Source organism: Necator americanus, chromosome III (assembly GCF_031761385.1).
Source record: "Necator americanus strain Aroian chromosome III, whole genome shotgun sequence".
Classification (NCBI taxonomy): Eukaryota; Metazoa; Nematoda; class Chromadorea; order Rhabditida; family Ancylostomatidae; genus Necator; species Necator americanus.
Genome location: NC_087373.1, coordinates 17,139,380 through 17,150,834, shown reverse-complemented (window position 1 = coordinate 17,150,834; position 11,455 = coordinate 17,139,380). Strand labels below are relative to the sequence as shown.

The window sequence follows — 11,455 nt, the reverse complement described above, 5'->3', positions numbered from 1 at the left end:
GTAACACAACCCTCGGTAACCGCTAACCCTCGCTTGTGATGCATATATGCGTTTAATCTTCGTATAATCCTACCTTCGAGATGGTATAATCTTACAGGTTCTCATCTGTAAGATTATATCATTAAGTCTGCAAGACTTTTCCGAACGCAGATACAAGATGATGTTGTATTGGTGGACATCCCGGACTATAGTATCAAGCGACAGTTGGTTCGCAATAAACTCTACAACATGCAGTGTGTGTTGCAATGTTCCGTTATTTGTTCATATGGTAACACTAGAGAATATGCTAAGATCAAAGTAGTTTACCAGATGGAGTGCCACGTAGTAGGTGACTTGTCTGACAACTTCGCCTTTGGTGACAATTTGAAGGAACGCGCTTCACCAGACTCGCTGATCGGTGAGACCGGACAGCTTGTTTTCCTGTTTAGAATTCTTGCGTACTTAGACCATTATCGATGTTTCCAAGTTGGAGAAGAGAAGTTTGACGGGATACGCATGACATCAAAGATTTTTCAAGCCTTCAATAAGAGGACGAAGTTGTCGAAAGGTCAGGCAATGAATAAAATTTTATGAAAACCTCTTTTTTTAATGAAAACCCCAACCAAAACCAAAACCAGTAAATATAAATCTGTTTCACAAAGCCGAGATTTCAAAAAGAGAGGACTAGGAGATTGTTGGTCTTCATATCAGCTATATAATAGCAGGCTTACTCTGTCACGTGTATGTGTGTGTGCGTGTGTGAACGAAATTCCAAAAAGGGGTGCGACGGGTCCATTGGCGACGAAAAGCGGGAAAATGGGGTGACGCGGATGCACCTGCGTGGAACCTGCGGTGCCATGGTGCAGTACTATCGCGCAGTTCGTCTGCATGTCACAAAAAGTAAATGGGACGTTGCAGCCGTCTCATATACATGGCCACTGGGTGCGTTACTTTTCACTTCTATCACTCTTCCGTGTGCCTATTTTCTTGCATTTTTGCCTCAAGTTGATGACATGCCTTCTTCGGAAAGTGGAAACACGAATGAAACCGGCTGCTTAAATGCTTTTAAATGGTAGCGAACAATTAGATGATCTAAGGTGGAACGTTATCTTTATCAGTACGATGATGTTCACGTCATTTTATGCTAAACATAATTCTGTGATAACAGTTGGGGGAAAACAGGAAGAAAACCCATACTTAGGGTAATTCTTTCAAATTGTGCTATATAATATTGGTATCGAAGGAGTGTCCGAAGTTTGAATGTTCTGTAGAGATGACGCGAATAGGAAGAAGCCTTTCGCCAAATTAAAAAAAGAAAGAAGAAGGCGTTGTTAGAAAAGCACAATTTTTACTTTGCAGAAAATGCCACAAGTATTAATTTTTATTGATCAGCGGTGGCGAGCGGGAAAGGAAACACCACAGAAAGCGTGAAGTCCTGAAGGCTTTAGCCGGACTTTCAGACTGGTGTTTACATAAAAGATTTATTTCAACGTTGCACAGACAAAGGCAACCACTCCCTTTCCTCTCTGATGAGTTGCGAATCGAATGCGTCGTCTGGTTGAACGCATTCGGAACTGACTAACTGCCTTCCTCGGTGTTAGTATAGCAATCCCTAGTTTATGTCTGCTGCAAGCATAATATCTTGTTCCGACACTTTTACTCAGACGTCTTCAGAAATGTACCCGCGCTACAGAAAACTGTTGTTTCTGTATCCTCGAGAACTCTCTGGAATTTTCTAATTGCTTACGTTCACTTGCTCACAACCGTCCGCTCTTCTTACTTCCATAATTTCATTTCATTTCATTCAACAAATTCCATAATTTCATAGTTTGGCTTGATTTCGCGTGTCATGTACCCTACGCAACAGATCTTATCTACTTCTATTTCGAAGAGAGTCACACTATGCCGCTGCATGAATGCGCTCCCGGAAGCTCTTAGAAACAAAAGAAAAACATTGGTCATCACATAAGCAGGGGGGTTTTCTGTAATTCCCGTATTTTTCAGAACTGGGAATTTTCCACAATCCTTCTCGATCCTTCTTCCTTCTTGGGAGACTTGCGATAGTGTCTACCAAAGTTATTTGGTTTTTAATGAGAAATGTTCTGCCAGCGCCGCTAAAAAGAGTACGTTACTCACAATGTTCATACGGTGACCCAATAATTCCGAGGGCTCTGTAAATTTATAAAAAAGCAGGTTCCACGGATGCACTCGCTGTGAATTGGTACACAAAATAGAGTACAGGGAGCATAACAGAGCCTCAGAAAAGCAGGTAGCTACGAGGGACAGGATGGATCATCGCACTTGTGCTGGCAGCTCGCCAAAAATTTTATAGAAACCATAAATCATTGCGGTTAGCCAACTACAAACCTGGCCGAAATATTTTGATAGGTACTCGTAAAATTCGAGATCAAGTGCGTAAGGCAAACAACGGAATAACGTTTTATGTTTTACATGTTCATTGCAGATCTAGAAAACTAAACATCTTGCGTACAGAAAATTTGAGAATCACAAGGTGCAACTTCGCATGAATAGGCGAACGAATCGCGGCAGTCGACTGGAGTCCAAACGAGTTCGGCACTCTGAGGCACTACACGTACACAGTCGATGCCATTTTGATGGTCGGAAGAAGACGCCCAAGGCTGTGCGGATCCGTTCAACTGGATGTAATTTGCTCTTTCGAAGTACAACCAGAACCTACGTACATAGCTCAATGTGGGCCTCACCTCAGTTCCATCGGCCCACACGTAGTTTTGCTTGAACTGATCCCACTTCAATCCAATCCAGAAACTGCTCCCAAAGGTGAACTCTGAAGTTTTATTTTCGCGTGACGAAGATCCAAAACCAATTTGACAAACTTTTCTCAAGATAATCCGTTTGATTTCGCTGCTTGGCGAGTGCCACGCATCCATCCTCGTTTCTACATTGATTCGCCGCTAGCTGATAGCTGGTGCTAGCTTGTTTCACAGAGTAACATCCTAGATATAGCAATGTTTCGTGCTAGAACGAGTATCGTTATCTCGGACTAAAGGATTCTTTATTTGTGCTTTCTTTCTTGCGAGTATCTATCCAGAAAAAACTAAGCAGATGGAAAGTAACTCTTTTACTGCACGATAATGCCGATAAAAAGAGAAGTGCATCCTGAACCAACCCGCTAGTGGAGTGTATCGTAGAGGGTCCACGTCGAAAGCATCGTATCCGAGGCGACAAAAGCAGTTTGCTAAACAGCAAAGTCTCAATTATTTGAGTGCGGTAACTCTTAACGGTTGATTTCGTCCCATAAACCCCTACCCTTTTATCCGTTTTCGTCCTGTTCTGCTTTCTGCCTAATATACATTTCTAGTCGTATAAAAGTGTAGAATATGCTAAGTAGTATATACTCAAAGAACTGGATAGTCACTTCATATTTGGCAGGAGTATCCCATGCTGATGCTCACATGTTGGCGACCGCCTACTATCGTCAGATCAAAACAACCTGAAGTCCGGTGCAGCTGCGGCTGCACTCGATGCGGAGCGGCAGAGCGGGAGGCTGTGGGCGACTCGGAGTGCAGAGCTGAGTGGCGAGGGTTCCACCTAAATCGAATCCGCTGACTTCGCAGCAGCCTGCGCAACCACGCCGGGCCTCAGGTCCTTTTGGTCTGACCATATCCTGGGGTCTAAAATATGGCTACTAAGTTAGAAACAAGGGCTCACAACGTATGAGCCACACCTTATAGTAGTTAACTAAACCTGGGGTGAACAAAGTTATCCTCTACAGTATGCGAAAAGATCACCGGACCTCTTTCTGATGTTTTTATTTTTGTGATTTTTCACTGTTTTTTTCCGTATAGTAATGCATGAATAGGATTATATAGTCTTGGTAAAACCCTTTTTTCTTACACTTTTATTGTTTGCTTTGCCTCTAGGGCGCCCTCCATGATCTTAGTTCGTACGGATTTAATTTCCTTCCCACTTTTTACGCATTATCGTCACCTTTAGGTGTCGTAATGAGGAGAAACCCCTTTTTGACTAGTTCAGAAGTTCCTTCTACGTCTAGGAAATCTTCTCAGTGTTTTGCCTTCACCAAATTTTGTGTAACTTGACACAATTAGCCTTTTACTTGCAAATTTCCGGATTTTTCTAGGACTCCGACTGTAATTTTCGCTAACCATGCACAATTACATTTAAAAAAGGGATAGAACGTACGTACGAACGTACTTAAGTCTACTCATACATTTTTATGCGAAAAACAGTGGAAAATAGAAGAAGCAAAAAAAAAGGTTACGGGTAAAAAAGGTTTGCCGCATACTGTATCAACCCTTCGAGTTACTGCAACATGGATTTATAGAGAATAGGGCTCAAAGTACTAATATACGAAGATGAATTACACTTGCTAAAAAAACTCATTGCAAATATTACAGAGATGCAATATTAATATTAAAAAGAATATTATTACTGAGAACAATGAGAACACAGTAGTACATATAAAAACAAGAATATTAGAATCCACGATTTTTTGCGGTTGAATGTAAATTTTTGATTGAGAGAGGAAGACTTTTTAACATGTTTACGGCACCACGAAATTGAGGGTTTAAAGATCTCTGCACGAATGGATGGGTTTGGGTGTATAGTTGACTATCGTGAAATCCATCAGATCCAGAAAAATGGCGTGGGGAACTTTTTTATCGCCCCGGATCCTCCATTGGGCACCTAACACTACGGCATACGAGAGCGGCGTCGCGACAGCAGACGAGCTTGGAAGCAACGTCAGCCATCCCATTTGGTCGTTCACTGTTTTTTCTTGTTTTCTGAATAATTACGGGCAATGAATGTCACGGCGTTCACACTTGTGACCTAGGTCAGACCCTACCCATTCGTGGGTACACCCCAACACCCTTAATTTCGTGCCGCCTTTGGCGAGGGAACGAGGGATCGTTACTGCTACTCTAGCAAGCAGATATTTTTATACACTTGCACCGTGAGTTTCTACCACATCAGAGAATTATTTGTGATGCACTGACAACTATAGCTCAATACACTATGTTCTCGACTTACGCCAGAGGTTCGTTTCTAGGGCGCATCATGAAACGACTTTCACACTGATACACCTACGTTAAATGTAGCGTTTCACGAAATTGACATGGTGCGGAAACCCCAGGAAAAGCATGCAGTTCGGGTTGTAGATTACGGAAACGAGCGTTTCCGATCATCTTTCCATAATTGCAGTTTAAAAACCTCGTAGGAAGTTAAGCAGTTCCCACACTGCTTTTTAGGACGACTAGGGGAAATCGAGTGGTTCCACCATCGTTTCCGTAATCAACATCCTGAACTGTACATATTTCTGGGGTATCCATACCAGTCAATTTCGCCTTCAAACACATGTTGCACATACACAGCAGTGGTGTGAAACCGTAAAAAATGCTCTGAAACAAAAGAAGCAACAGTTTCAGGTCTATGTCTCAGTAAATCTCCTCACATGGTGAGACGACGTAGACAAGAACTGCTGTAATTCGCGTCCAGCATAACCCAAGAACTTTATTTCCAATCGCAGAATATGAATGAATGCCTGCACATAACGACTTGAGGCTCTGTCCAGCAGCACCACTTCAGCGAAAAATCAAAAGCAGCGTTTAGTGGAATGTCTGATGGTCAGTTGCGAGTACCTTGGGTTTCGAGAGAGAGAGTCTTTTTTAGCTATCATAACGATAACACAAAAGCAATCAATCAATCCTAGAAATCAGATTTGTTTCTGATTTTTTGCTCATTACTTATCTGACTTCTCGATCCATAGCGTGTGTTTCATCTTTCTTTGAAATATTTGAAACCTCATCCTAAACACTATCTACTACTGGAAAGAAGTCAAATTTCAAAAGAAAAAGAATTTCACGCTCACTTCAAGATGAGTGCGGTACAAGAATTTCCATAGGATTTTTGGATTTTTATGACGTATCTTTCCAAGGGAGCTGATTTTCTGCCGCCTTAAACGCACATATCAATAACTAGAAATTGAAACGGAAAGGAACCTTGGTCTTACAGATACATTCACAGAATCAATCCATATCTCAATCAATCACTTCAAAAGTTCTTATCTACAGCTACATACATATTTAAATGAAATTCGAATTTCTGCGGTCGAATTCATTGGGTTCTCATTTTTCTTCCAGGCTTAGTATGGGTGTGATATGCAATCGCAGAGCGCGTTGGCGCAGTGATAAGAGATCACCGCTACGCCGGAGCGACCATCGATTGTTCCATATCTCCCAGTGTTTTTATCCCCACGGGCACAACAAATCGGTCGCTGTCGGATTTGTAAGGGAATGCAGTGACACTGGCTTAATACAAGGAGCAGAGCGCTTGCAAACTTCATTGTACGCAGGATGAATAAAATAAGTTTTACTCTTTTCGGATTCTTGTATAGAGAATGTTTCTGCGCTTCGAAGTGAGTCAAGAAATAACAAGAAAGAGAATTAAATAGCTACATTCGGTACATTGTTTCTACATTGTTTCTTTTTTTTGTCTTTTTTTTCTCGGTAAAATTGTTTTACTTTGACGATACGTAAAATAAAACAATAAAGGGTTGTACTCGGATACCATTGGAGACCGAAAACTTATTAAAACTTACTGTTAGAAATGATAATTCTCTGTTTCTTGTGAAGACTTCTCAGTAATCGAAACATGTTAACTCTAACGTAGAAATATCACAGAAGACTCAATTTTAATTACATTTCGCAACCGAACGTTCAGGATTAAATTGTTCAAGATAAGATGGAAAAAGCCAAACTCTCAAATTTTCTACAGGACGCCAAAGAACAAAAGAACCTTACTCAAACAGCTGTGATTTCAAACGAGCCACATTTTCTGACTCTAGCCTTTACCTAACACCTTAGTATTCTCAGTTCTCAACGCTGCTACTGCTTGTCATACTTTTTTTTCTCAATAAGTAGAAGTGTTTAAGGGTTTTGTTGAACTCCGGTTCACCAGCGCTTATCGCAACTCGCGTATTCTGGGTGAGAGAATTTTTAGTGCGTCATCCATTGACACCAGCAAAACAGATAGCAAGCTTAAAATTTTCGTTGATAACGCACCACAAGTATTTTCGAACACCAGTCTATCGCTTGACGATCTCTGACTTCTAATGAGGAATCAGGCGATATCAGTGAGAGATATCGTCAGCCAAAGAGACTCAAAGAAATATTAGAAAAGAAGGAGAAAGGTTCCAAATGTGATTGGTTTCTGTCACTAATAGACGACAATCTATCATCGTCAAAGCTCTACAGATGCTATCTTTCATTAGTTTCGAAGCTCTCGAAAAACCTGTTTTCTAACGCAGTGCTCTTAATATACTACACGAAAAAAAAATCACCCCCGTGAGCCACATGTTGATCATCAGTTCTGCTTGGCTGTTATAGAACGTTCCTTGATGTAGATGGTATGCACATAACATACTTTTATACATTACCCCCTGTGGCCACTACAAGCAGCGTTCAGTGAATCTTTTGATGTTTCGTTCTCTTTAGTAGGAAATAGTTCAGAAAGGGATTTGTGAATAACAGTGGAACCTCAGAACGGTCTCTGTTAATCTAGGAATCGAAAGCATCAAGACCACCCGATGCATCATTGTTCCGAACGAGCCAACTGTTTGCGCCCACAGGATTGACGAGATCCAACCGCGTAAAGTGGATTTTATTACATTCATAGCTCTAGAGGTCCGGTGAGTATGCCAATAATTCACTTCATGCTGCTTCATTCCGTCAACCCCATGAATGCAAGAAGTTCCTTCGTCGGGTAAGCTGATATCTCTGATATCTTTTTCTCTCGGAACTGTAGGCGGTATTTTGTGCTTATCTGCAAATTACGTACTCACTTTGGCTCATAATGGACGAAACTTTTCCGAACGAGAATAAATCGACGGCTAATTGCGCAAGAGGAAAATCGCTCATGTTTACCGTCGCACAAAGCTCGATTGATGCTAGAGTTATCTTCGATATTGGTGAGAAAGTAGCCAGGCGATGCCAGCCTCTCCAACTTCAACTCAGGAAATCCGTGCTGTTCCACGTAATCTTAAAAATACTATAGTACGTCTAGGCAAGAGATAGAGTAAAGAAAAAGTAGTGAGAGAGTGATACTTACTGTATACCACCAACACTCCATTATCCTCCTTGAACTGAGCGGCGATTTGGCCTGATCCGAACACTCCTCCTGCGCTAAACATTTCAAAGGTCTCTTTTTTCTTCAAAAGCATAAACAAAGTTTTTCAGTTTTCAGATAGATTTTGAAAACAGTAGAAAGTATTGTTGTAGGTCTACGGAGAACAGCATGATACTACCATTAACTAACTAGTAGGAAGCCGCCATGAGTACGATGACATTTCTGGCGTTCGATCGGTCACCCTGAGTTTGAAACTGCAGAGAAGCCATGCGAAGAGCACTGCAATTCACAGATAAAATCCACACCGGTTGGCTCAGATAGCATACTCACTCTTCAAGATTGGGTATTTGGTCTCCAAAGTAAGGGAGAGAGTCGATGGCAAGGAACTCATCACGAGAAAGCGATCCAAGAGGAGCGTACAGAACTGATGTCAGTCCATAAACAACTATTCCAATTCGTGTACACAACTGAATATTTAGTCTTGACGAAATAGCAGCAAAAATAACAAGGAAATTGCAAAAATACAATACTTCTGGAAATGAGAAAAATATTTGCGTAACTGCCGAGTGTGAACCTCTCTGGAAAAGAGGTGCGCGAGATATATTGAATACACACGTATACATACGCAAAATTAAGGATAATGAAAACACTTTCCTGGGAAGGAAGGGGCATACGTGTTGATAGAAGAGTTCTCTTGAACCTTCGTTTTGCGTACGACATCGTTCTCCTTTCGAGCAGTACCAATGAAGCAGAAACGATGCTCAACGAATTGAACGAAGCAGGGAAGAGAATAGGACTGGGAATAAACATAAAGAAGACACAGTTCATGGAGAACGCCTGCTGCGAGGACGGAGGAGTTCAACTTGAAGGCTCCCAAATCGTGGAAACTTCGTCATACGTATACCTCGGACCTTCTATGAACATGAAAAAGACTTGAAGGAAGAACTGAACAGAAGAATGAGAGCAGCATGAGCAGCCGTCAGAGCAGCTATGGACCAACTGACGGACCAAAATCTTCGCGCTCATCTGTTCGACTCGACAGTTCTTCCAACGCTCTGTTACGCAGCGGAGATGTAGGCAGACACTGCTGTCTAGGAAGCTAATTACTACCCACAGAGCCCTTGAGACATGTCTTCTGAAGTTTAAACAGGCGCGCACAACACCTAGCCGTTCTTCGCAGCTCCGACTTAAGAAGAATGTCTCGTCTTCGCGACCCAGCGGGATATATATCGAAGCGTAGATGGGCCGGTCACATTGTGAGAAGAATCGGCGATAGATGGATTAAAAAAACGTTAGCGTGGATCCCAAGGGATGCTAAACGCCCTCGAGGGTGACCGCCAACGAGATGGGGCGATGTGTTCGCTACACAGGTAGACCAGCTAAGAGCTCAGTTGGATGCGCTTCAAGGACCTTGTCAACGTCACTCACGAAACTTGAGAACATCTTGGATAACAATGTCGAGGGAACGAAACGACTGGAAGAGATGCTGGGGCTCGCACGTCGAGTGAAGACGAGTCATCCAAGCACCTAATTAAGTAAGTGATATCATTGCTTGCACTTTCCTACTTCGAAAAGGATGCCCCCACAATCAAACATCCGTGAAGCCGTTGCAAATGCAGGTGTTATGTGCGTCTTTCTGAAAAGATGAATTGAGATCAAAGTGCACCTGTTCATTTGAGGTGGAAGGCTTAATGTTGAAATCATACAGACTGGACTGTACGTGAGCGAGCATCTGAAAAAAAAACCCAATGTTAAAAAAAACACAAAAAAAAACAGCAAAATATGCTGGTCATTAAAAAGGAGACAGACGATCAAATGAAATCTAACTAGATAAGGCCGTCGCCTGAAACTGACCTCTTGCAGTCCGGTTTGACTAGTGGCCTCTGTTGACTCGAATACAAGCATGACATCATTCCAGGAGGTTGAGTAGTTACACGCACAACCACCGTCCACGTCCACAACCAAGCTGTCCGTAGTTGGCGAATTTGTAGTGGTTGTTGTTGTTGGAAGGGATTTAGTGGTCAACTCAGTGACTATCCATTGGGTCGTGTGTTTTGGCGATGTAGAGTTGTGAGAGGTTCTGGGAGTTGTGACAGAACCCTCGTGTATATCACATGAAAAAAAACGTTGAAGCGCAGCTATATTGAACGGGTCATCAGGTGCAAGAAAAAAACGCATAATGAACGTAAAATTCAATTTAATCCATCTGCTGTAAAATCAGAAAATAGATGTATTTTGAAAAACAATCATTTCGCCTTCAATCGAACTTTTAGATATGGGCTTTTTAATCAAAACAGGAATCATTGAGCTCACATGCTTTTGCGAAAGAAAAGAAGATTGGTTGGCACTTATTTACAATTCTAGGTGCTGATGTAGCGCAGTTGGTAAGAGGTTCCTCTGCGACCGCACAATGTTTGAAATCGCGTGGAGCCCATCAAATCTTTCACTTCACCGGGTCCAATAAATTAATGCAAAGCTTCTCCAGAAGCATTGGAATGCTGAGTTGCTCCCGCAGGTCATTGTATGCGTAGGCTAGACAGGTGTTAGTAAACTAGTAAACTTCAAACGAATTCTGAATTGAAGTCGAACGTGTTGGCGCATCCCATTTGGGTTAATTAACACTTTATAGTTTATTATAGCGAAACAGTTTACAGTTTATTTACAATGCTGTGCCTACGAGATCGCATGAGACAGCGCTTTGAGAAATTCTTAATGTTACGTATTCTCCGGCAGGAGATAAAGTTTGTTACTCAGAAAACTAGCGCAGAAGAATATACCAAAACTAGAAATAATCCCATCAGATCGGAAAATCTTGTGGATTAGGAGCACTATGCTGGTCAATCTACCCGGTGAACCAACTCTTTACACCTTCACGAGCGGTGCGACCTTTTCGAGCGTTACATCTGTACGTGTAGTGAAATGAAACCGAGTAAGGTGAAATCCACCTTGTTCGGTTTCATTTCACTACTCGCACAGATGTGAGAAGTAGATCGTAGGGTAAATAGGTCAGCTTAATCTCCCAAGACTTCCCTAATCCAATTGATTACTAGATTTATAGAAGTTTTTCGAATTTTGTTGAGAGAGTTCCAAATTATTATATGCCCCAATCTCTATCTACTGCTGAAGAAAACGCGAACACCGAAAATTCCCCGAAATGTAGTAGAGTCGAAATGGTACAAATCGATGTGGTGCAGTTGCGTAAGCGGTTGCGCTCGAAGCGGTGTGAAGGAGCATGGCGGTTAGAATCGAGACCCTAGCTGGCTTCAGTTTTTGGTGCAGCTCGCGATGGCCCCACTTCGATTTCAACCGTGGTTTCCACCGCGAAGTTTCGATGGCTATGTCAAAACGGCGC

The 11,455-nt window shown here is 42.1% G+C and overlaps 1 protein-coding gene across 2 annotated transcripts; it reads right to left on the bottom strand.

Annotated features, from left to right (window-relative positions):
* Window positions 1-2,453: 2,453 nt before the first annotated feature.
* On the bottom strand, window positions 2,454-10,008 carry RB195_009859 (uncharacterized protein; the record flags this gene model as incomplete). 2 transcript variants are annotated; one of them, XM_064190599.1, is made up of 11 exons in its annotated part: window positions 2,454-2,636; window positions 2,703-2,785; window positions 2,835-2,954; window positions 3,128-3,196; window positions 3,550-3,632; window positions 7,820-8,015; window positions 8,086-8,159; window positions 8,293-8,382; window positions 8,434-8,570; window positions 9,770-9,835; window positions 9,958-10,008. In XM_064190599.1, the coding sequence occupies 11 exons, from the start codon at window positions 10,006-10,008 to the stop codon at window positions 2,454-2,456; spliced, it is 1,152 nt and encodes a 383-aa protein (XP_064048182.1). The 2 variants fall into 2 exon arrangements, with proteins under 2 accessions (XP_064048182.1, XP_064048183.1); XM_064190600.1 differs by lacking the exon at window positions 3,550-3,632 and having other exon boundaries at window positions 7,902-8,015.
* Between the last annotated feature and the right edge of the window lie 1,447 nt (window positions 10,009-11,455).